Below are 27,443 nucleotides of genomic sequence, written 5' to 3' on the forward strand. Positions count from 1 at the left end.
CTCCCTCAAAACTTCAGACATCTGTGGCATTGTGTTGTGTGACAAAACTACATATTATAATGCACTTTATAGCCCCCAGCACAAGGTGTACCTGTGTAATGATCATGCTGTTTAATCACCTTCTTGAAATGCAACACCTCTCAGGTGGATGGATTATCTTGGCAAAGGAGAACTGCTCACTAACATGGATGTAAACAAATTTGTGCCCAACATTTTTGAGAAATAAGCTTTTTGTGAGTATGGAACATTTTTGGGACCTTTTACTTCAACTCATGAAGCATGGGACCAACACTTTACATGTTGCGTTTAGATTTTTGTTCAGAATACATGACGTGTCCATAATAAAATGCCCAGCGATGACACACGGCTCCAACTACTACTAACTATCACATGGAATTCTGAAAGAGACTTGGGAAGTTTCGGTTCATGGTGAGTCACCACAGTACTCGTGGTCACCAGCGCGGGGAGAGAGACGCCAGTCACGCCACCCTCCCAGCACTGTGCTGTGTATGATTGCCGCGATGCAGGCAGGCTATTCGTCCAAGGAATAGGATCGTAGTAGGAACACTTTAGAGAACAGGTGGTCGGTAAAACGTTAACGTTTAGACGGTATGAAGAGACGATGAAGATTATTGCTGTCTGCTTGTTTGGAATACAATCTTTTTGACACCAAAGGAAATTCATAATTGGAACATCTACAAAGTAGTAAGGAATACACCTCAACGGAAGTACATCGGGATTCGGGAACTAATATGAAAGTGACAGTGTGTTTTGGGAGGACCAGGGTGGTGGTTCCTTGTGGCAATGGAACTATTAAAGTCCACAGTCTTATCGAGCAAGCCGCCATGAGATATAAAAAGGCTATTGCGAAGGTAGGAAGTGTTTTATGAATTTTTGCAATGGGTGTTTTTGTTCTTCTGCGGTAACATTGTAGTACGGCTGGTGCAGTTTACTCAATATGGCGATTTTCTTAGAGAAAGATGGGGAAGGGGAATACAGAAAATCATTATTGGTTGAATGATTGATTGATCGACATGATTGACGTGGAGTGGCGCTAAAAACAGGACGATGCACAAAGTTGCCCTAGCCTATCCCATAGATAGCAAATCCTAAAATGTGAACATTGTATCAACTGTGCCAACAATGTTACAACAACATTAGGTGCAAAAGATAAATATGTTGTCAAACTTATATAAGCGAGTCCTCGCGTCTAAACTGGCGGTAGCCTAAAAAGTGTAGGCTATAACAATGCTATTGCATTCGTCCACAGATGTTATGGCAACGACGCTAGAGCAGTGTTGTGGTACAATCACAAGAAGCTCGAGTGAGTGTGTGTGTGTGTGTGTTTGTGCGTGCTTTGGACTGATGAACGGATCGGACGGTGAATGTGATTGACAACTATCAATCAAGGTGTCATTTCGCGCCACAACGCAAAGTTCTCACCGGTTTAGAATCCCGAATTCAGGCTTCCTGTATTGCGCAGGCAGGGCCTGGAGCAGAGGTGGGAGGTGTTTGTACGGGACGATTATTCTGGATTCCTCTGGAACTGGTCTAATTAAACGCACTCATATTGCAATATTTATTCATAACCTACCCTACTATTGACGTGCTTATTTATCAAAGGCCTGTCAATTATAGTCTAGAATGTAATGTTATCGTATTCATGAATAGCCCTAGGCTACCAAATGTTAATCAACTACACTCTAGCTTACATTTACTCAAGTTTGCCACATTATTTACTAATGTTTAAAACATTAATCACTTACGTTTATGTTCATACATACATGGTCTAGACTAGTGTATACTTTTTGAACTTCATGTTGCACATATTGCCCAGACTGATCCATCTTCCCACATGCCATTTAGCAAGAACACTTCCATTAGTAATGTAATCAGAAAGGGATCCTTCACAAATTTCGAAATTTGTTTCCATTATTTCCTTAATTTAAGTAGCCTATCACCACTAAGCATATGTTAGTAATACTCTTAAAAGGCTTCTTGTTTTAAGTGTCAGTGTGCCAGGCTTTTAGCCCAGGGCTGAATAGGGCCTGATTGCATTTCCTTTTGTGGCACTTTAATGGTCAGGTTTAGGCTCATTAAATTACTACTGAATTAATTCAAATTTGTTACTGTTGCTATGGCCGGTGCCAACATTGACTGGCCCCTGAACAATGTGTGACAACATTACTATTGGAGTCACATCACTGGGACCTTTTTATTTGACAGAGCTCTGTCTAAATACTTTGGTGAACCAAAGCTGGTATTGCAAAGATATTTCTTTACAGGGAGCTGTTTTTGCATGGAAAATTGTTCAACATTTTCCCTCTACCAGAGAGAGAGAGAGGACGTGACTGGAAAGGCTATGAGAAGGTATGAGAAGGGTGCGTTTTACGGTGAGGACAGGAATGAGGTTGGGGAGTGCTTAAGATTGAATTATGTTTTAAAATGTTTTAGTTTTGTTATTGAATTGCTTGTCAAAGAGAGTTGAGTTTATTTTATTTTTACAGGGACAGTGCACATTAATCAACGTTTCAGTAAAAGTGCCGGTTTTATCCAGCTGGCTAATTTTCAACCTCAGTCCCTGGGCAGGTTATAAGAGAAAGGAAAACTGTTTCAACTGTTTCCTTTCAAAATGGTCCCTCAGCCAAATTTCCTGGCTTCTAACTGAGAGGTTAACTCTAGATTGAACCAGTTTGTCCACACTATTCCATTTTATGAAGCCCATGTCTCTTAAATTCCAACTTTTTACACAAATATACATTTTGCATTTCAAGTGCTGTCGCTTCAGGCACCATACACTCTTGGTAGGCTACCTACCTCACATCTTGACACCTCATTATACACAGAAGGGCACTTTCTGTTCAGCACATGCTGTGCAGTGCGAAGTCAAACAATGACTTTGGTCATATAAATACGAACTTCTCCCTCCCTCCTCCACTGACTTGTAACACAAACGCTAACATACTCCCCTGGTCGGACATGGTTGCTCCTTTTCCATGGTTCAGCAGAATGAAGGCGACTGCTCCATTGATCCAGCAAGTGTAGGTTTTCCCTTTGGTGTTCCACTTTGCCCTCTATCCTCTATCAACGCTAGACTATTTTAAGGTAGCCTGGTCTGCCGCTAGCCTTGGGTACCATTGTTTTTAGATAACGTTCCACTCCTTGCCTCTCCTGTCATTTGCCAAAAATGTGTATACAATTTTTTGGCAAATGACAGGAGGGGCAAGGAGTGGACTGTTAGCTAAAAAGGCTGTTATCCAGATGAGTCTGCCAGGGCTTAACACAATGGAGCCTGAGCTTTGGCACTATGCCCATTGAAGCTCTGAAGAGACACACTTCACACAAACTGTGAAGGGACACAGGCACACACACATGATAACACACACACTCTACATACACACACACATCCATTTATTGTTATTTTCCTGTATTATTGATTTTGTATTGTAGATACCCCCAACTTTTGAACGGTAGTGTAACTTAGAAATGTCCTTGTGCTTTTCTTTCAATTAACATTTTTTTTGTCCATTAAAATAACATCAAATTGATCAGAAATACAGTGTAGACATTGTTCATGTTGTAAATGACTACTGGAAACGTGTATATATATATTCTTTTTAATGGAATATCTACATAGGTGTACAGAGGCCCATTATCAGCAACCATCACTCCTGTGTTCCAATGGCACGTTGTGTTAGCTAATCCAAGTTTATCATTTTAAAAGGCTAGTTGATCATTAGAAAACCCTTTTGCAATTATGTTAGCACAGCTGAAAACTGTTGTTCTGATTAAAGAAGCAATAAAACTGGCCTTCTTCAGACTAGTTGAGTATCTGGAGCATCAACATTTGTGGGTTCGATTACAGGCTCAAAATGGCCAGAAACAAAGAACTTTCTTCTGAATCTCGTTAGTCTATTCTTGTTCTGAGAAATGAAGGCTATTCCATGTGAGAAATTGCCAAGGAACTGAAGATCTCGTACAACGCTGTGTCTTACTCCTTTCACAGTACAGCACAAACTCTCTAACCAGAATAGAAAGAGGAGTGGGAGGCCCCGGTGCACAACTGTGCAAGAGGACAAATACATTAGTGTCTAGTTTGAGAAACAGATGCCTCACAAGTCCTCTAATGGCAGCTTCATTAAATAGTACCCGCAAAACACCAGTCTCAACGTCAACAGTGAAGAGGTGACTCCGGAATGCTGGCCTTCTAGGCAGAGTTGCAAAGAAAAAGCCATATCTCAGACTGGCCAATAAAAATAAAAGATTCAGATGGACTAAGGAACTCTGCCTAGAAGGCCAGCATCCTGGAGTCACCTTTCACTGTTGACGTTGAGACTGGTGTTTTGTGAGTACTACTACCTCTTGCTCAGTTGTACACCGGGGCCTCCCACTCTTTCTATTCTGGTTAGAGACAGTTTGAGCTGTTCTGTCCAGGGAGTAGTACACAGCGTTGTACGAGATCTTCAGCCTTCATTTCTCAGAACAAGAATAGACTGATGCTCCAGATACTCAACTAGTCTAAAGAAGGCCAGTTTTATTGCTTCTTCAATCAGAACAACAGTTTTCAGCTGTGCTAACATAATTGCAAAAGGGTTTTCTAATTAATGATCAATTAGCCTTATAAAATGATAAACTTGGATTAGCTAACACAACGTGCCATTGGAACACAGGAGTGATGGTTGCTGATAATGGGCCTCTGTACGCCTATGTAGATATTCCATTAAAAAATCAGCCGTTTCCAGCTACAATAGTCATTTACAACATGAACAATGTCTACACTGTATTTCTGATCAATTTGATGTTATTTTAATGGACAAAAAATGTGCTTTTCTTTCAAAAACAAGAACATGTCTAAGTGACCCCAAACTTTTGAAAGGTAGTATATGTTATGGTAGAGTGGTAATAATGTGTTTTATTGTATGTAAATGTGATTGGACCCCAGGAAGGCTAGCTGCTGCCTTGGCAACAGCTAATGGGGATCTGGAATAAATACAAAACTGAAGAGGTCCCCCATGTTTTCTGAGCAAAATTATTATAAAAAAGTAAATAATAATTGGACATAACTGTAAAAACACCAGCAAACCAGCTCCAAGTGATTTTAATTTAGGGAATCTGTTCCAAAGTATTCCCATGCAGAATAGATATATAACAGGTTTAAAATGATGTTTTAGTCAAATTTTATATCTGTTTGGGCTTCTTGCGGTCAATTTGCAGTCAACTAGTTATTTGTAAGTATGTTCCGGTACCCCGGCCATCCGCTCAAGAAAGAATCGGCCCCCGGCTGAACTATTTGATGATCCCTGCTCTACTACCTCTCATTGGTTATGGGAAATTCAAGTTTATCTGTTACTTATTATGTTTTTTAAAAAGTTCTTAAAAACACAATTCTGAACCTGTCCTGGTTGTGCTGGTTATGTGATATGCCTTTTAACAGTGTGACGAGTGTGAAGGAAGCTGCTGCTCTGTGCATGTGTGGTGTATCGGGTTGGATACTGTGTGTTACAGACATTTCTGTGCAAAAAGATACATGTTTTATTCTATGCTGCCCATTCTGAATAACATTAAGAGTCAGACTGACTGATGGGTATCAGGCATGCAGATGCTCTCGCCTCCTGAGCCCCAGCCTGATTGCGCCTATCAGTGGTGAACCCAATCAAACCGAGTCAGTCTCTTGCTGTGTGTTATCGTCACAGCAGGAGGAGAAGAGCCAGGCAGGCTGCTTTAGTAGGAACCAACCTCTTGGCTTCCCTATTCTCAGTGGTACAGTACCACTTGGCTGTATGAATTACCTACTCAAGGACTCTTAACCTCAGCCAATGAATGCAGAGTCATGAAGCATTGGCTTTTAATTGATGCTGTTCTTGGCTTTCAAGAAGCACTTGGCTTCAGTGTAGGAGTTGAGATATATCACTTTTTACTGTTGTGGTGGATGGAGTCTGCTCAGTGAGTAAGTCATGAATCTATTGATTCTCAGGAAATGTTTTTTTGTTGGAAAATAGTTGATTGAATGTGTCGCAACAAATGTGAAAATGTGAGTTTTTTTTTATTTTTTAAAAATTTGTTTTGAAAATGCTCTGGCAAGGAAACATCACATGTGGTGGGCCTATTTTATAAATGCAGTATGTCGTGAACTGTGGAGAATCACCAACCTGTTTGACTCGTTTGCAGTGTTGCCATACAATTCATGCCCTTTTTCATGAAATGACATAATTACCCTTATGATATGATGTGGAGTCGGGACTTGTTAGGACAGGAGTAGCTGAAATGTTGACGTGAGAACATTTGTTTGGTGGACAACACTATGATGCTACATATTCACCCAGGGCTCCAGTGCTGTCGTGTGAAGTGACATGTGGCTCAGTGCCTGGCCCGAAGACAGTTGAGAAGAGCCACATTAAAAGGCGCTCTGTTTGTTTCTTTCATCTTCAAATCAGTGTGTGTGTGTGTGTGTGTGTGTGTGACAGACACCCACGCATCATCCTTTTATTTTTTTACACCTCATGATAATGGTGACTAAGCTTTCTGTGGTAAGCATGGATACAGCCACGTAAATAAATAGAGGACCATTATAACACGTGGTGGAATCGTTTGGGGAGGTCACAGGTTTTAGGTTAACAAGGCTCTTGTTGGTCAGGAGTTCATATTCGATGTGGACGTTTAGACAGTGGTTGGAATCTTTTGTACCCCTAATCCCCCGTGTCTTTACATTTGTTATTGCAGTGCATCGTTAAGGAAGCAAGGACAGTGTTTCTGTGCGGCAATACATGGCATTTGAATTCTGTGGGGCTACACTTGTTCTATTCCACCTGCCCCTCATAACACTGTCACCGTATGTCTCCTTACGACCCTACTCAGAATTCTCCCTTTGTCTCCTAGACCAACATGTCTCACATCCTATTCTGGATGAATGAGCTCTGTCATCTCTGCCTCCTCACCCCTCCCAGAGGCAGCCAATGACCCTTTACCTCTAGAGCCCAGCCCGACTGGCTCCTGGATGTCCTTAGACCCGATGCAACTTGAGTGGACTGAAATATCTAGGCTTTCCATGACTGAAAACAACAGGGAGGCAAAGGGAAGCATTCATGATCTGTGTACTGTAGCAATCCTGTGGATAACAGAGTTGGGGTTTCAAATCAGGAAGTAAATTGTACAGGGTTGATGTCTTTTCCATTTCAATTCAGGACATTAAAGGAATGACCCATGAGGAACATTTGAATTGGAATTTAAGTTTACTTCCTGAATTGAAATGGAATTGATCCCATCCCTGTACTGTATTGTACTTCCCATTTGATATTCCAGTCAGGATGTAAACGTGGGAATGCTGTGCTGTAATCCTTGGCTGTTCTCAGCCAGTGAATGGAATTAGAAGAGAGTCAGCTGCCTGTGAAACACCACTAGAAAAACTGGGATGAGCCAGTGGAATGTATGTCAGTGCTCTGCTCATTGACTCTGGTTCATCACCTCATTACATAAGACCGAAGCACTTGAGTTATATCAGAGCTGTTACAACTGACAAATGGGGACATTATGGTAATGATATAGCTAATTAATTAGCTGTTATGTCCTTATATCACTGGAACCACCATGAATATGCCCCCATAGTATGATGACATGTTTCCTCACTGATACAACGGTGGTCAAGAAGAAAGAATCTGAGTCCCAAATTGCACCCTATTCCCTATATAATGCGCTACTTTTAAACAGGGCCCATAGTGCATTACACTATGTAGGGCACGTTATACTGTAGGTAATACGGTGCAATTTAGGACACTTTCATAGGCCTTGTTCATTTTCACTACATGATCAGTGACAGGGGGCTAGTTAAAGGATGAACCTAACAAACTCTTATCCCCTGCTGGTACCCGGTGCTCTTTCCACCTGGTTAAGTAAGCTCTTCATTCTCCTGTCCTTCCGTGCTAGTTCCTTTCAGGGGAATAGCATCGTGTCTTAGTCTCCAACACAGTCCTCGCTGCTGCAGAAATTATGAGCTGAGCTACCCAGCAAGAAAGGATGTGCACTGCAGACTCGTGGTGAGACGTGAGCTAAAACTTTAATGCGATCCAATTTGCTTAGTAGTCAGTGTTTAGTTTGGGTCAAACATCATTCAAGGTAATTTTCCTCTCTGAGAACTAGTGCTGGAACATGCAGAGGCTACAGGCACCATCTACTTTGTGAAATGATAGGCGTGTGTGAAATAATAGGAGTGAAACAGTTACAAAAACAGAACGTCGTGTTCAAACAAGACCATTTTAAAACCGATTGAGCAGTACAGTGTGTAAAAAATCGAATCAATCATGTTATTTGTCACGTGCGCAAAATGTAACAGGTGTAGACTGTGAAATGCTTATTTACAAGCCCTTAACCAACAATGCAGTTAAGAAAGTATTTACTAAAATAAACTGAAGTATAAAATGTATATAAAAAAAAAATAAGAAAAATAACAAATAATTAAAGAGCAATAATAAAATAACAGTAGCGAGGCTATATACAAGGGGTACCGGTAGAGAGTCAATGTGCGTGGGCACCGGTTAGTCGAGGTAATTGAGGTAGTATGTACATGTAGGTAAAGTGACTATGCATGGATAATAAACAGAGTAGTAGCAGCAGCGTAAAAATGGGGGGTGGGGTGTAGAAAATGCAAATATTCCGGGTAGCCATTTGATTAGCTGTTCAGATGTCTTATGGCTTGGGGGTAGAGGCTGTTAAGAAGCCTTTTGGACCTAGACTTGGCGCTCCGGTACCGCTTGCTGTAGCAGAGAGAACAGTCTATGACTAGGGTGGCTGGTCTTTCGCATTATTTTGGGCCTTCCTCTGACACCACCTGGTATAGAGGTCCTGGATGGCAGGAAGCTTGGCCCCAGTGAAGTACTGGGCCATACGCACTACCCTCTGTAGTGTCTTGCGGTCGGAAGCCGAGCAGTTGCCATACCAGGTGGTGATCAACCAGTCAGGATGCTCTCGATGGTGTAGCTGTAAAAAAAAAAAATAGGATCTGAGGACCCATGCCAAATCTTTTCAGTCTCCAGAGGTCGAATAGGCTTTGTCGTGCCCTCTTCACGACTGCCTTGGTGTGTTTGGACCATGATAGTTTGGTGATGTGGACACCAAGGAACTTGAAGCTCTCAACCTGCTCCACCCTACAATTATACTCCAGTACAGAAAAAGGAGACGCTGTGCTGTACAGTGCACATACAGAATGCTCCATAATGTGAATTCATAAAGCAGTGAATTCTAAATAAACACAGTTCAAGTAGATTTCCTATTCAAACAGAATAATGTTTGTGTCCTTCCTGGGTCTGTAAGTGACACATGGTGGAAGTTATTCATCTGTGGGTCTATATGGTTAAGTACGGGGATCAGAGAGTCATGTAGGCATTATAAAGGCACCAGCTGTGGTCTGGCCTTATCTAGTCCCTAACACTTGGCTCTACAGCCCGGGGTCACTCTAGGGTCATGAACCTGATTACTTTTTAGCCCTATTCCTTGGTTCACACACACATTTTGACCATCACATAGTCTGATCAATAGCATAGTATAGTCAGTTAAGACTCAGTCACACCAATAGCGTTTGCCAGCCGAGAGTACTTGGCAATTTGCAAACCGAGTGCGAACCGATTTTACATTCACCAGTGGGTGGTCCCTAAAACACAGCGCGCTGGATGATCATCAGATCAACGTTTGGTGCGATGTGAGTGGTCTTTTTAGGTCATGCAGCGTTTTTAATATTTCTGAAGACAAACTTTGTTTCTCTATTCATTTACATGCCCTCATTAATCATGGATTTTCTCATGAGTGGTCAGTCAGTCAGCAAGACTATATATCTGCTAAGTTTCGATTGTAATGGTGTGTATGTTAATACGTACTAACGCTGAATACTGTACATGATAGTTAGCCTTAAAGGTCCAATGCAGATGTTTTTATCTCTATATCAAATCATTTCTGGGTAAGAATGAAGTACCTTACTGTGATAAATTAAAATGGTCAAAATAAACTAAAATAGCTTCTTAGAAAATAGCAATTTCTCAAGCAAGAATTTAGCTCGGACTCTCTGGGTGTGGTCTGAGTGGGGAGGGGAAACCTAAAACTTGCTGTTATTGGCAGAGAGGTTTGGAACTACCAGACAGGTCAAAACTCCATCCCACCAAAACAGCCTGAAATTTCATGCAGTCTTTTCAAACAGCTTTTAGACTAAACGGGAATTTCACAGTATTATTCCATCCTCCATAGTGTCTAAATATATATAAAACACAGATTTTTTTTTTTTTTTACTGTACAGGGCCTTTAAAGATTGCCCTTTAAACATAGGGGCAATCAGCTCAGAAAGGCCTACACTGGGCTTATTTCATTTTGGGATCTCAATGGTATCTTGTTTGTCACATAATCAAACAGTCCTATTAAAAGGATTGGTATTGATTTGCTGTCATTTCTCTCTATTTCCTGGACCCAGAATGACAAAAACAATCCCTGATGCATTGAGCCATTCAGAAAGCAAGGTGGCCTTGACAGAGAGGCAGTCTCTAAATATGTTGTATTAAGGATAGTGTGGCTCCAGGAAAGCCTACACAGAGTGACATGCCAAACAAGAACTCTGGAAAGCAATGTTTTCTATCCCACCCATGGCCTTGCATGAAGGAATCCTGATTCTTGTTGTTGTGTTAGCTGATGGGCTGAGACAGGCACGGGAAATCATTACCTTGGACTGTTGAGGATCGCAGTAGCAATGAATGCAGCACACACACACAGCTAAAGGGAAGGTTACACTTTCCTTACGGTTTTGCATATGTAAATGTTCTTTTTAAATGTACTGATATTTCACATGAAATCATGTGTTTTTGGAACACTTCACGTCAAGATATTTCACATTAAGTTTCACATGATCACAACCTTTCACACATGGATTAAAATGTTCAAATAGTAATATTTTTTATTTATTTGATTTGACAGGTGATACACTGCAAATGTAAATGAGTCATTAGGATACACACAACAGTGCTTTTAACAGTCTTTTGTACATATATATTTGACACACAATTACACTGTGTATGTTTATTTTAACCTTTACTCAACTAGACAAGTCCGTTAATACAAATTCTTATTTACCATGACGGCCTACCCCAGCTCTAACGACACTGGGCCAATTGTGCACTGCCCTATGGGACTCCCAATCACAGCTGGTTGTGATACAGCCTGGAATCAAACCAGGGTCTATAGTGACACCTCTAGCACTGAGATGCCGTGCCTTAAACCACTGCACCACTCGGGAACCCCTAAATACAGTAATTCTTATTCAACATGTCGTCACCTGCGATTTGAACTCTCAATCTCTTGGTTCACGGCATTCTGATCTTCCTGCTATGACACTACAGTATGTCTGTTAAAGACTGATTTCACATGTATTCCTAGTCTACACGTTGTACTTAAGTAAATTAAATCTGCTTTGTTAAAAATACGCACAAAAAAAGATTTTATATATATCATAGTGATACCTCCAATTGCTGAAATAAGTAAATGAAATCAATAGTGAGCGGGGATGAGCGTGTTTTTCCTGGCTTCCGGCTAACTACTTCCTGTTTTTAGCCATTGGTTGCCTGTATTTAGCAGCTATTAGCTTGACATTTCTCTCTGGTCCTTCTCCTATCTGTATTGTGTGTCTATATACAGTGCCTTCAGAAAGTATTCATACCCCCTTGGCTTATTCCACATTTTGTTGTGTTACAGCCTGAATTCAAAATGGATTCAATATCATTTTTTCCTCACCCATCTACACACAATACCCCATAATGACAAAGCGAAAACATTTTTGCAAATGTATTGAAAATGAAATACGGAAATATCTCATTTACATAAGTATTCACACCCCTTTGGTATGACAGTCGAAATTGAGCTCAGGTGCATCAATTTCCTTTGATCATCTTTGAGATGTCACTACAACTTAATTGGAGTCAATTGTTTGGACATGATTTAGAAAGAAACACACCTGTCTACTGTATACAGTGCATTCAGAAAGTATTCACACCCCTTGACTTTTTCAACATTTTCTATTTTCTGTTAGACACATACCCAAGACGCCTCAAAGCTGTAATCGCCAAAGGTGCTTCTACAAAGTACTGACTCGGATGTGAATACTGATGTAAATTAGATATTTATGTATTTCATTTTCAATAAATTTGCAAACATTTCTAAAAACATGTTTTCACTTTGTCATTATTGGGTATGTGTGTAGATGGGTGAGAAAACAAACCTATTTAATCAATTTTGAATTCAGGATGTAACACAACAAAATCTGGAACAAGTTAAGGGGTATGAATTAGGGTTGAATATTTTCCCGGTGTTTTACAAATGTTCCATCCTGAGAATAAATCCCTTTTCTCCCGGGTAACCCAGTATTTCCCGTCAAAACCGGAAGTGTTATTCAAAAGTATTATAAATCAGAAATAGGCCTATGTCTGGATTTGATTAGAGCTTTGATCGAAAATTCAAGCCTGTTACCTCCAAGAGCTAAAAAAGTGTTTTTATAAGGAGAGAGGCCAGTTGAGCACAAGTGCCTGTGCATTGCACAAGAGACAGGGTATAAGTTAGAAGCTTATTATGTATAATCCGTCATGAATTAGTTAAACGAGCTTGCGTCCTTTGTGTGTACACACACACACAGTTGAAGTTGGAAGTTTACACACAGTTGAAGTTGGAAGTTTACATACACTTAGGTTGGAGTCATGAAAACTTGTTTTCCAACCACTCCACACATTTCTTGTTAACAAACTATACTTTTGGGAAGTCGGTTAGGACATCTACTTGTGCATGACACAAGTAATTTTTCCAACAGTTGTTTACGGACAGATTATTTCACTTATAATTCACTGTATCACAATTGCAGTGAACAACCATCCCAACCGTGAAGCACGGGAGTGGCAGCATCATGTTGTGGGTGTGCTTTGCTGCAGGAGGAACTGGTGCACTTCACAAAATAGATGGCATCATGAGGCAGACAAATTTGGTGGGTATATTGAAGCAACATCTCAAGACATCAGCCAGGAAGTTAAAGCTTGGTCGCAAATGGGTCTTCCAAATGGACAATGACCCCAAGCAAACTTCCAAAGTTGTGGCAAAATGGTTTAAGGACAACAAAGTCAAGGTATTGGAGTGGCCATCACAAAGCCCTGACCTCAATCCTATAGAACATTTGTGGGCAGAACTGAAAAGCGTGTGCGAGCAAGGAGGCCTACAAACCTGACTGTTACACCAGCTCTGTCAGGAGGAATGGGCCAAAATTCCCCCAACTTATTGTGGGAAGCTTGTGGAAGGCTACCCAAAACATTTGACCCAAATTAAACAATTTAAAGGTAATGCTACCAAATACTAATTGAGCGCATGTAAACTTCTGACCCACTGGGAATGTGATGAAAGAAATAAAAGTTGAAATAAATCATTCTCTCTATTATTATCCTGACATTTCACATTCTTAAAATAAAGTGGTGATCCTAACTGACTTAAGACAGGGAATTTTTACTAGGATTAAATGTCAGGAATTGTGAAAAACTGAGTTTAAATGTATTTGGCTAAGCTGTATGTAAACATCTGACTCCAACTGTATATTTATGCTGTTCATATACATCATTTATTATATTTTACTGGTTTCTTTCAGTTATTTAAGTGGTTTTAGGTAGTAAATCTCAGTAAACCTACTATGAATACTTTATGAAGGCACTGTATATTTAAGTGGTGCTGGGGGCTCCCGATGGTGCTGGGGGCATCTCAGTGCAAGAGGTGTCACTACAGTCCCTGGTTCAAATCCAGGCTGTATCACATCTGACTGTGATTGGGAGTCTCATAGGGCGCGCACAATTGGTTTGGGTAGGCCCTCATTGTAAATAAGAATTTGTTCTTAACTGACTTGCCTAGTTAAGTATAATTAGTATCAATATTGTGTGTTTCTAGTTTGTCAGTTAGTTGCTTAAAATGTTGTATTTTTTAATTCAAGTGGCTGCATCTAACATTAGTGATAGCTAGCTATCGTTAGCGAACGGCTTTCAAGGAAGGATGTTATTTTTATTTTTTTTTACATCCGCTTTCTGCATGAAATCCCGAAATGAACTGTCAAATCCCGAAATGAGCTGTGAACTGTCAATGTCCATCGAATTGCAAAATTGACATCAAGACTCCAGCCAGCAAGCTGGAGAAAGGTTTTATGCTGTATGCTCATAATGTTTGATGTACGCAGGTAAGTTGCATTCTACTGCTGATTATCTGCTTATGTGTAATATTTCTGACTTGTTATTGTTTGTCACCGTGTCAAACAGAGACGAGTGGAGAGGTCAGTGTGAGGGCCTGTTGCTACAGGTCAATAAAGAAGAACAAGAAGCCACACAGTCTTGAGAGTAAGGAGAAAGCTAGCATAGGATTGTTCAAATTTCACAACCAGTCACAAGTTTAGATGTTGGAAGTGTACAATCAGCCGGCAGATCCAAAGGTTAGGGATCAAAACATGTCAGGGAGGATTAGTTAAGGTTCGGCACAGGGTTACAAACGCTGCCGGCTGTATATCCACTGCCTAAAATGTTTGGTATGCTGTGCTCTTAATTCTCTTGTACTAACAAATAGGCCTAAATATATTTGGTTTAGTAGGCTATACTTCACACTGTCATCAATGTTTTTAATACCTCTAATCACATACTTTTTTTGCTCTGGGATCAGTTTAGATTGCTTTGGGATTCTGACCCTGTCGTCCTCACCCGTCACCGTTGCACATGTGTAGCAGGCAACTGCTCTCTGCAATCATCCAGTTGCACTGCTCTTCCAGACGGTATACGTCTTTCTCCCAGTTAGTGTGCCAGTTGTGCCTCCTGTTCACAGCTGTACAAAGGCAGAACAATGATGGCACAAACCTAGAACAACTAAGTGTTTTAACAGTAAATTATATATGCAATTACAATGTCTTGATTTACCCACAGTAGCTAAATAATACAATTCCTTGAGATAATCATGTATATCCCTTGATTACTATTTACTGTCAGTGGTCCACATTCAGTGTTTACAAAAAGGGTTTTCCTGGTCTACGATTGGTTCTCCCTCTCAGAGGTTGCAAACATGGCTCTATATTTGTCTCGCAGGGTTTGAATCCCGGGCCCATTGACAAGATGGTTATATCCAAGCCTACACCAAACCATATGGCAGAAGGAGTGTTGTAAGTCGCTCTGGATAAGAGCGTCTGCTAAATGACTTAAATGTAAATGTAAATGTAAACTATGAAGTTGTAAGATCTCATCATTTCTGTCTATTTATTCACTGATTTTGTATTTCTATGTTGTACAGTACAAAAGCACACAAAGGGATGGTTCGACTGTTGCTGGATCTCTCTGTGCTGAAGGTGGATGAGACTTACAGGGCTCTCCACACTCTGGACAAACCCCTGGTGAAAACCATGGGCATGACTGTTGACAAGCCTCTAGTGGACTCTGCTTCCGGGTTGGTGCAGAAGGGGAGTGTCCTATCTTACCAGCAGCCGAAGCATACAACTAAGCACATCAAACTCCAGCAAGATGCTCCACAAAAATCCATACCTACCTCTAATCGAATACCAGCTTGGGCCATCGCAGTGCATGTTTGTTTCCCACGGAGTGGCCACCTTTTGGGTTGGTTGAAATAAAGTGCCCCAATGTAAAAATTGTTGATATAAATATCTGCAAATGCAACATGGCACTTTTACCCTACGGAGGAGCCATGCGTACTATTGGCAGGTGCAAGGCCAACTGCTTGTTCCTGGGCTCGAGTGGTGTGACTGTCTATGCCCAGGATGACGTGCTTGTGCAGCGACTGCATCTTGAACCTGAGGTCACAGCGGTGATCAGAGAGAAGGCAGACTCCTATTATTCCAACGTGTACATTCAGAAGTACTTGTCTGTGAAGCCACAGTACTAAATCTGTTTCAGCCCAATCGCAGCCCCACAATGTGTGAAGCCCTTACAGTATATTGAACTAATTTCTTGTTGATGATTGATTTGTTATACAGTCTTTTGATCATGCTGTCTGTGCATCCACTATTGTTTGATAAAAAAATACCAAAGTTATAGTTCAATGTGTTGTATATTTATATAAAAAATATATTTATTATAACAGTATCTAAATGTGTGTGTTTGGAATAGAAATGTCACGCAGAGTGCCTGGACACAGCCCTTATCTGTGGTATATTGGCCATATAACCCCCCTGAGGTGCCTTAGTGCTATTATAAACTGATTACCAATGTAATTAGAGCAGTAAAAATAAATGTTTTGTCATACCCGTGGTATACGGTCTGATATACCACAGCTGTCAGCCAATCAGCATTCAGGGCTCGAACCATCCAGTTTATAATTACTAAAATTCTCCTGTTTTAAACTATATGTGCAACTGGGCAAGGATACTCGTAATCAGAATAGGTTTGCTTTAGGAGGATTAAAGGGACTGTAAGCTAACTTTTTTTAAATTTGAAAACCTAAGCCGACATATTTATTCACAACTGGTAAATGGTAATCCAATGATAATCGAGGTTTAAAATAACATGTCAAATTCCGTATCACAAATATTTGAATCAAAATGGCATGTCAATATCAGTACAACATATAAATTCATCAGCATCGATATAAACGATGAGTAGTCAAATTTCGCTCCTTTTCCCTCGATGCTGAAGCAAACAACTGATTGCACAACAGTGTCATCACACCAACCACACAGGTCTGCATCTCACACCTCCTTGGCCCATTTTCTTGACAAGAGCTCTACACTGGTAGTTGGAGAGCAGGCATCCCACACTGGTTGATGCTTCCTGCAATAGCTAGGGGAATGTTGGCGTCCAGCAACTTGTTCTCCTTCACCCTCCGAATCACCCGCTCCACATGGATCCTCAGGCGAGCGATCTCTTCTGTCTGAACTTCTGTTTAGTATTTGGTTCTGTTTTGAGAGGAATGGGGGATGGTAGACCTTCTCTAGTACAAGGTCATCGATGGAGAACCCCTTGTTGGCCATTACTGCCATGTCCTCGTGAGAAGGTGTTGGATGCCTGACTGTTTGAAAATGTCTTTGTCGCTGATGGTGCCTGCGTACAGTGCGGACACAAATGAAGAGCTATCCCCACTAATGCCTTCATTGTGCAGTGGGATTTGTAGTTTGAGAACATCTCACTCTGCAGCAGAAGAGATGTGCTGTCAACAATGACCTTCGTGCCTGGTTAGCTTTTAAATTCCTCCGGCAAGTTGGCTTTCACTTCCTCTTGTGACATCCAGCTGGTCACTGCTCTGAGCAGTGTGTATAGGAAGTTGGCCCAGGTGATGATGATCCTACTGACTGTAGAGGGGTGAAAGTGTTGGCTCAGGTCTCTGTCCTTCAACCCCAGAGCGAGATGTGTGAGGAAGAGGAGTAGATCATCCACTGGCTGCAACGCCTGTATCAGTAAACACAGTCAACATACAGTCAAGTATGTAATCGTTGTCATTGCTGTACATTTTTACCACAATTGTTGTTCGTTTTATAAGGCTTGCACAGCCTTTTTGTATGCAGCATAATAATGTTTTCAGGAGGTTGACTGTCGATGCATCGTGTCTGTATTTGATGTACACTAAGTGTACAAAACATTAACACCTTCCTAAATAATTAAATTGCCCTCAGAACAGAGTCAATTCGTCAGGGCATGGACTCTAGAAGGTGTCAAGCGTACAACAGGGATGCTGGCCCATGTCGACTCTAATGCTTCCCACGGTTGTGTCAAGTTGGCTGGATGTCCTTTGGGTGGTAGACCATTCTTGATACACACGGGAAACGGTTGTGCGTGAAAAACCCAGCAGCGTAGCATTTCTTGACACAAACCGGTGCGCCTGGCACTTACTAGCATACCCCGTTCAAAGGCATTTCAATCTTTTGTCTTGCCCATTCACCCTCTGAATGGCACACATACACAAACCATGTCTCAAGGCTTTAAAATCCTTCTTTAACCTGTCGTCTCCCCTTCATCTACACTGATTGAAGTGGAATTAGCAGGTGACATAAATGAGGGATCATAGCTTTCACTTGGATTCACCTGGTCAGTCTCTCATGGAAAGAGCAGGTGTTCTTAATGTTTTGGACACTCAGTGTATATTGTTGTATTGTGTATTTCATTTAACATGCATCACCTTCTCAAGAAAATTATTATTGATAATAACACAATGTTTCAACTGATTTAATACATGAAAACGATCAAACTCTTATGGAGTACTTGGATGGAAGAGTGACCTCATTCCTCTGAGTGGCTCTTGCTGCTTGAATAACGCTCACAAGCTTGGCAGTTGCTGGCTGAATCAGTCTCCATAAAGCCACAATCTGTTGGAAGAATGAAACAAAAGAGGACTGATAAGGACTCGGCAATAGCATAATTTCATCATTAACTACCTATTGATAGTATACAATACAAGTTATGTTGGTTTAAAGTCATAAACCTTCCTAATGTAGAATCCTACGTCCTCATCTGATCCCACAAACCACTGCAGATCAAGACTGTCAGAAGTAGTTATCTCGTCCAGCTCTCTCCCAAGCCTAGCGATCTCAGTCTGCATCTCCTTTTCAGACCAGGCCAAGTCAACAGCCAAGTCAACTGCTGCTGGCTCAGGTACAGCACAGTAGTTGTGGTTCTGGGAACAGTCCATATCATCATCAACTTCATCTCCACCATCCTCTGCATGGTCGGAGCTCCGTTTCTCTCTCTTCTCCTAAACACTCGGCCTTGAGGGAAGAACATAATTGTGCCAATGGAAAAGAAGAGGCACGGCTCAACTACATCTTCAGGAAAGAAATGTCTGCCGGAGACCTTAAAGCTTTTCCCGATGGTGGAGTTCTCGCCGGATGTTGTCACCCACTTCTTTCGTAGCTCATCATCGGCAGGGAAATAGTGGAGTGACAGACTGGTTAATTTTGAAGAGGAGCTGTACAGTGGCACACAGCTGTGTTTGGAGGAGCTGACCTCTCTTCTCTGAAATGGTATTCTATCTTTATTCAGGTTACGTGTCTTGATCCTCTTCATGGTGTTGTCGTTATGTTCCAACTGCTGGCTAGCACGTATCAGCTATTGTCAGCTAGCAAGCAGTAGATGCAGCCACTTGAATTCGAAAATAGTACATTTGAAGGAATTAACAAACACACAACGCTTATACTAGCTATACTACACTACTTATATTACTATTATATACAAAAAAGCTATATATATATATATTCTATATATATATTCTATATATATATATATATATATATATATATATATATATATATATATATATGTATATATATATAATCTCACCGAATAAATGTTTAAGATTGGATGCATACATCAACTGAATGCTTTAAAAAACATTTTCAATGCATTTTTTTTCTCATTCAATACAATCTCTTTTTGTTTACATTTTTATATTATTTTCAGTTTCAACGTGCATTACTTCACCTACAAAAAATGAATAAATAAACACTACCGTTCAAAAGTTTGGGGTCACTTAGAAATGTCCTTGTTTTTTTTGTCCATTAAAATAACATCAAATTGATCAGAAATACAGTGTAGACATTGTTAATGTTGTATGTCCTTTTAAAGTATGCTTTTCTTTCAAAAACCAGGACATTTCTAAGTGACCCCACACTTTTGAATGGTAGTGTCTATATATTTATGTTTTTTATTTTGGGCCAATTATTTGAAACTCAAATTGGCTCCATAGAGATGGCACTCCTAAAATAAAAAATATAATGTGGATCCCCATGTTGTCACATTTTATTTCACAGTCGATCAGGTTTTCACATGCTCAAATTTGTACTTTCATGGTATCACATGTTGAAATTTTTCATCACGATGTTGTCACATTTATTTCACAAGAACATGTTTTCACGTGTAGTTTCATATCGCATGTTGCTTTTGCATGTTGTCACATGTTTTCACATAAGATCATATGTGAAATTCATGTGGATTTTCTGTAGGGGTTCACAGCCCACAGAATGTTTGGATGATAAAGAATAATGTGCCTGGATGTTATACCTTTTAAACCTTTTATTTATTCGATGGGACAGGTTTAGTGAGAGAGAGCAGGCTGAATGATATGATAGCTATCAGATATGCCGGCACTCCAGATTTACCTTCTGTACTGTTGCCCAGGTAACGGCACTCTTGAGATATGGAAGACAGTAGCACTAATCCTGGTGGCTGTCAAGAGCTCACTCACACTCACACACGTAGTGACGTTTCTGACCTCCCTCGCTCTTTCCCCTCCCAACCCCAGTGTTCCCGTTTTCACAGGTGAGTCATTATCAGATAGCGTGGGTTTGTTTGGAAAGGGAAGAACACATTTTTTTTTTCACGACTTGTTAATGAAACTGCTTCTGGGTTAGCCTGGGTAAATGTACTTAACCGAGAGAGGAAAAGTTCACCAAGGTGACTGAGCACAACAACTAAACACCCAAATAGTGGCACAGGATTCAGCCAGACTGGCTCACTGCAAAACTCAACCCACTCAGTCTGACACCCAAGGCTTTAACACAGTATTGGTTAGTAATGGCAACTTTATTTGAAGGGTACCTTTTTAAAGGACTTCATAACACATGTATAACCTATTCTTCTCCCAGTCAAGTGGTTCTCAGTTTTCTAAGTACTTTTTCAAACAGAACAGGCTTTCTCCAAGGTTTGGCTCTGGTGAGATACAGTAGAACAATTATTTGATTGGTGTCTTCCTGTCGTGTCAAAGGGCTCTGTCTGGGATGTGGTGTTATTGGGAGAGAAAGAAAGAATGGTTTCAGAGACCAGTGAATGGTTTCAGAGAATGTTTGGCCACTGTTGTGTTTCCTGCAGCAAGGACTAACGATTCCCACAGAAGAGTTCATCACTCATACTTGGACTCAAAATGCTTTAGAACGGAACTGCGAACATGGCTCTTGTCTTTGAATGATAATGTATTTCAGGCAAATGCCGATATTATGTTTGTTAATGTCATGACAATGGAAAAACACTCTGAACATTCTAGACACGTTCTGAAGGCTTTGTTTTGACAGTTTTACTGTATGCTTTGCATGCAGCATGTCTTAACTTGGAAGGCTGCTTTACTGCCCTTAAAATATACACATTCCTATTCCATTGAATAATGTCAAGGCTGCTGAAGCCCTCTCCCCTGGGGAAGCAGACAGCACGGACAGAGATATAACCTTAAAGGAGAGATAATAATGAAGCAATAATAATGATAATTATTCACAGTCTAGTATATTCCTGTCTTGTTGGACCATTGTTGTTATAGGTTTACATTGGAAATTGAAATGTTTTACAGTTCATGCCAATAAAGTATATTGAATTGATTTGAGACGCAGGGAAGAGAGACAGAGAGCGAGACAAAGAAAGAAAGGAAAGAGAGCGAGCGAGAAACAGACAGAGATAGAGGCCTCGGAGTCCAGCTCCTGTTTCATGGCAGCATGAGCCCAATGAAGTTTGAGAGTTCACATGATATACTGGAGTGGACCACAGAGCTAACCACTGGCTCATCTCAGTCTTCCTCTCCTCCTTACTATCCTGACTGAGTCCACTTTGCTCTAATGACAAGATAGAATCGAATAGAACTTTATTAGTCCATTGTACATTGACAGCATAAATCATCTGTCATGCTATCTGAGATAGTTAGCTTGGCTTCGTTGAGATATTCACTTTGTTGATCACCGAGGGGAGATTCTCATACTTCAGATGGTTCCAGTGTTACAGCTGAAAACATTCCTGATGGTATTTTAATCGTTCAATCATGTGCACTATGATTACAACATGTCTGCAAGAAGGAGGGATAGTACACATGGTTTTGATACCAGCCCAAACACATGGATTAGGAAATGCATAGGCCGAAGCCTAGTAAATGAAAACCACTCTCTTTTGTTTGGGATTTGGTTCAAGTGTAGGAGTATGTGTCTCGGTCTTGTTTTTCTGATCTTGAGTCTCCCTGAGATAGCGAGTCCTGCCTACAGCTACAAGTTGTAGCAGAGGCCAACTATGTGGTTGGTGGTGTTTCAACATGTTACAGCGAGTCCTTGGTGTCGTGGGTGTGATTCTCAGTGTTTTGTCAACAGCTTATTTTTGCAGTCAGAAGTAGTTTGAAAGCGCTTGAAGGGGTGTTTGACTGTATGATCATCAGGTACAGCACGGCGAACACTTTGTTTGAGAGAGGGTCTCAAACACTTGTTATCCAAGGTCATCCTTCATACGTCATTGTGGACACGGGGCTTATGTTATCACATAGTCTTTCAGTTCCCACGACCCTCTGCATGAATGTCAGTAACGGAAGATCACAGATCTGTTCTCCACTGTATTGACTTCTGTTATGGCTTGTATCTGGTTTTGACTAGACGGTATACAGCTAGGGACAGAAGGGACCTTTCGTAGCAGGTGAAGAGAACTTACGCAGCAGGTTAGGAGAATTAGGTTAGGAAAAAGGTTACGGTTAACTAAAATGCTTACAATCTCCCCCTGACGCGATTTGAACGTGCAACCTGTTTTTACCGTAGCTGTATACCATCTAGCCACAACCCTTGTATCTTCCATTATAAACCCAGACCTACACTGACTGCAGAGAGGCACTGGGTTATCTTGTAGGTGAGCTTGTTTGCTTAACCTCTTAAGTCATTTGAAATAGTAAGACTTTGGCTGTGTGAGTGCAAGTTATATGTGGCTAACCATACTATTACTATTGTTGTGTTATTACAGGAGCCAGCATGAATGCCATGTAAGGGCATATGGGAACCATCTGAATAATGGAATACGGGTGTTAAAAGTAGATATTATCAGAGGGTGTCCTTGTAACTGACTGTGTGAATCTTTCTCTGTTGACATCAGTGTCGTTCAACTCCCCGCCAGTGAATACACAGAAACTCTTGCAGTAGTTTCATAGAGGGATCAAGTTAAATAAACACTGTTGTATAAATAGTACAGTAGATGCCCTAAACTTTTATCAAACGATACTGAATACTTTCATGGCCGGTTTCACAGACACTTTATGCCTGGTTCTGAATATGATTTAAAATGTGTCCTTATTTTATTAAGGAGTACTATGATGGGATGTGGCTGATGTTTTAGGAGCCAACTGAAACCTACTGTTGTGTCCTCTCCGGTTGATCCATCTGTATTCATCACAAAGAGAAGTTTCAGTTTTTCATTCACATTACATCTTTGTGAGGAGGAGACAAAAGAAACTATAGGCTAGATTCTTTCTCCTAGGTGGCCTTGGATTTGTGTTTGTTTGGAATGCAGGGTCTGAGCATGAGGATTTTAGTCCTTCAGTCTGATCAAAGAAAGACTGTTAATTACAGATTGGTTGTGTCCACATTTACATCCTATTCAAATGTTGCACTACTTTTTTCTATAGCCCCATGGACCCTGGTCAAAAGTACACTACATAGGGAATAAGGTGTAATTTGGGACCTAACCATCCACTGTGGTTATTAGTATAGATGGAATTGTCCCTGGACTGGCTGACATTCATGAGCTAGCTATTAGAGGACCTAGCTACACCCAACTGCACAGAGTTACACGCTAAGGCTGAAAAGGCCCTGATTGGTACCAAATAATTATGTACTGCATACTTTAATTGCAGCATCAAAGAGAATTTATTGGCATTGGGATGCTTTTAGTTTTCCTTAAACTTCTAGTCTGAAAAACATTTGTTTGTTTCTCTTTTATACAGCATGCAAGAACACAATGGAAGGAAAATAGCCATCACTGCACAGAGAACTCGCTAGCTAATTAATTATCCTCTGTGGATTGCAGTTTTGCTTTAAATGGCAATGCTTCCTCCAGGACATTTTTACTGTTGATATATCATTTCCATAAGCTCCCTTTAAATGTAGTCTTTAACTCAGATCCAGATGAGTTTTGTGCTGTAAACTGCTGTAAAACATGGACAAACGATGCCTTGAATTGGCCTCCATTCATCAACCCTAATTGTTTTTGTGAATAATTCTCCCTGGTCTGGACTCCATTACGTCGTCATATTACATTATTGTTATTTCGTCAAGCAGAGAGCCTAGTGCTTTCCTTTGCCTAATGTTTGACTAGTCATTGCTTCCCTGATATATTCCGTAACATCCCTTTGATTTCCAGTGTTTCTGTGTGTCAGTGGTTTTGGGCAAGCTTCTATACTTTGCAACTGAATCTCTTCCATTCTTTTCTCTTTTCCATTATGCTCCCATATCTGAACGTGGGCCTCAAGTTATTATGTAAAAGCTACATTGACTCATAGTACATCATGTATGGTAAGTGGAGGCACATAAAGCACAAGTCAGCACAAGATGATACAAGCAAGCCAAGCACCACCATTCTTCATCGTAGCTAGCTGATGAACCATAGCTAATGTGTTTGTTTCTAATGAAATTGAGCCGGTGGGACAAACGGGGGCATACAGTACTTAGAGTAGGGTGAGCGGTGACCACATGTCCCGGATTGTGCGGGACAGTCCCGCATTTTGTCCCTTTGTCCCACGTCCTGCAACCAAACAATCATGTCCCGCATTTGATCAACAAATTCAAACACCACTCATTTAGAAAAAAAGTTGATCTGTCCCTTATTTGGGTCAGACATTCCGACCTGTCTCTCACTTATGACAAGATACACTATACAGTTGAAGTCGGAAGTTTACATACACCTTAGCCAAATACATTTAAACTCAGTTTTTCACAATTCCTGACATTTATTCAGAGTAAAAATTCCCTGTCTTGGGTCAGTTAGGATCACCACTTTATTTTAAGAATGTGAAATGTCAGAATAATAGTTGAGAGAATGATTTATTTCAGCTTTTATTTCTTTCATCACATTTCCAGTGGGTCAGAAGTTTACATACACTCAATTAGTATTTGGTAGCATTGCCTTTAAATTGTTTAACTTGGGTCAAATGTTTTTGGGTAGCCTTCCACAAGCTTCCCACAATAAGTTGGGTGAATTTTGGCCCATTCCTCCTGACAGAGCTGGTGTAACTGAGTCAGGTTTATAGGCCTCCTTGCTCGCACACGCTTTTTCAGTTCTGCATACACATTTTCTATAGGATTGAGGTCAGGGCTTTGGGATGGCCACTCCAATACCTTGACTTTGTTGTCCTTAAACCATTTTGCCACAACTTTGGAAGTATGCTTGGGGTCATTGTCCATTTGGAAGACCCATTTGCGACCAAGCTTTAACTTCCTGACAGATGTCTTGAGATACAGTGGGGAGAACAAGTATTTGATACACTGCCGATTTTGCAGGTTTTCCTACTTACAAAGCATGTAGAGGTCTGTAATTTTTATCATAGGTACACTTCAACTATGAGAGACGGAATCTAAAACAAAAATCCAGAAAATCACATTGTATGATTTTTAAGTAATTAATTTGCATTTTATTGCATGACATAAGTATTTGATACATCAGAAAAGCAGAACTTAATATTTGGTACAGAAACCTTTGTTTGCAATTACAGAGATCATACGTTTCCTGTAGTTCTTGACTAGGTTTGCACACACTGCAGCAGGGATTTTGGCCCACTCCTCCCTACAGATCTTCTCCAGATCCTTCAGGTTTCGGGGCTGTCGCTGGGCAATACGGACTTTCAGCTCCCTCCAAAGATTTTCTATTGGGTTCAGGTCTGGAGACTGGCTAGGCCACTCCAGGACCTTGAGATGCTTCTTACGGAGCCACTCCTTAGTTGCCATGGCTGTGTGCTTCGTGTCGTTGTCATGCTGGAAGACCCAGCCACGACCCATCTTCAATGCTCTTACTGAGGGAAGGAGGTTGTTGGCCAAGATCTCGCGATACATGGCCCCATCCATCCTCCCCTCAATACGGTGCAGTCGTCCTGTCCCCTTTGCAGAAAAGCATCCCCAAAGAATGATGTTTCCACCTCCATGCTTCACGGTTGGGATGGTGTTCTTGGGGTTGTACTCATACTTCTTCTTCCTCCAAACACGGCGAGTGGAGTTAGACCAAAAAGCTCTATTTTTGTCTCATCAGACCACATGACCTTCTCCCATTCCTCCTCTGGATCATCCAGATGGTCATTGGCAAACTTCAGACAGGCCTGGACATGCACTGGCTTAAGCAGGGGGACCTTGCGTGCGCTGCAGGATTTTAATCCATGACGGCGTAGTGTGTTACTAATGGTTTTCTTTGAGACTGTGGTCCCAGCTCTCTTCAGGTCATTGACCAGGTCCTGCCGTGTAGTTCTGGGCTGATCCCTCACCTTCCTCATGATCATTGATGCCCCACGAGGTGAAATCTTGCATGGAGCCCCAGACCGAGGGTGATTGACCGTCATCTTGAACTTCTTCCATTTTCTAATAATTGCGCCAACAGTTGTTTCCTTCTCACCAAGCTGCTTGCCTATTGTCCTGTAGCCCATCCCAGCCTTGTGCAGGTCTACAATTTTATCCCTGATGTCCTTACACAGCTCTCTGGTCTTGGCCATTGTGGAGAGGTTGGAATCTGTTTGATTGTGTGTGGACAGGTGTCTTTTATACAGGTAACGAGTTCAAACAGGTGCAGTTAATACAGGTAATGAGTGGAGAACAGGAGGGCTTCTTAAAGAAAAACTAACAGGTCTGTGAGAGCCGGAATTCTTACTGGTTGGTAGGTGATCAAATACTTATGTCATGCAATAAAATGCAAATTAATTATTTAAAAATCATACAATGTGATTTTCTGGATTTTTGTTTTAGATTCCGTCTCTCACAGTTGAAGTGTACCTATGATAAAAATTACAGACCTCTACATGCTTTGTAAGTAGGAAAACCTGCAAAATCGGCAGTGTATCAAATACTTGTTCTCCCCACTGTATATCCACATACTTCTCCTGCCTCGTGATGCCATCTATTTTGTGAAGTGCACCAGTCCCTCCGGCAGCAATGCACCTACAGAAGACCTACAGAAGTAACCTATGTAAAGACTGTAATAGACTGAATAAATAAGGTAATTGCGTCAAACTTGTGAGTCTCTCCATGCTCATTAGTTGCTCACTCAACATATTTGCTGCTACTAAACACAATCCCATTTTAATAGTCTCTCTTCCTAACTGAGACCAACCAGAAATGTTTCCTTGGCCAAATATTCACAGATTTTCATAAAACAGTCACATGTGGTCGCTCGTTTTGCATCACCAAATTTAGCTTGAGGCAAAAGAGTAATTAGCTCGTTGGGTGCAGTGGGATCAGGGGTGTAGTGGTGCTGGAGCGCACCGGAGTGTCGCTTTGCCACTTCTCACAATGGTGCTCCTTTAGTAACATTAGATCAAAGCTGAATCAATGCCTTGCAAGATCACATAATGATTCTGTAGTATTCTACATAACATAAACAAATATAATAGCATAGTATAACGTTACTGTTACACCAAAAACAACACCTCATTTCTCATGAGATTTTAGGATGGTTAGCTGAAGAGTCACACCTTTTCTCTCATGCTGCCAAAAGTGAATTGCGCGC

The 27,443-nt window shown here is 40.9% G+C and overlaps 1 protein-coding gene across 4 annotated transcripts in view; it reads left to right on the top strand.

The window, feature by feature from the left end:
- The first annotated feature begins 222 nt into the window (after window positions 1-222).
- LOC139583730 (partitioning defective 3 homolog) overlaps window positions 223-27,443 on the top strand; it is a 599,078-nt gene continuing 571,857 nt past the window's right edge. Inside the window, exon 1 of one of the 4 annotated variants that reach the window (XM_071415128.1) lies at window positions 223-872. In XM_071415128.1, coding sequence (XP_071271229.1) covers window positions 753-872 — 120 coding nt within the window. In that variant the 5' untranslated portion in view covers window positions 223-752. The remainder of the gene's footprint in view (window positions 873-27,443) is intronic. The other 3 variants (XM_071415130.1, XM_071415129.1, XM_071415131.1) reach the window with 3 other exon arrangements.

Source organism: Salvelinus alpinus, chromosome 8 (genome assembly GCF_045679555.1).
Source record: "Salvelinus alpinus chromosome 8, SLU_Salpinus.1, whole genome shotgun sequence".
Lineage (NCBI taxonomy): Eukaryota > Metazoa > Chordata > Actinopteri > Salmoniformes > Salmonidae > Salvelinus > Salvelinus alpinus.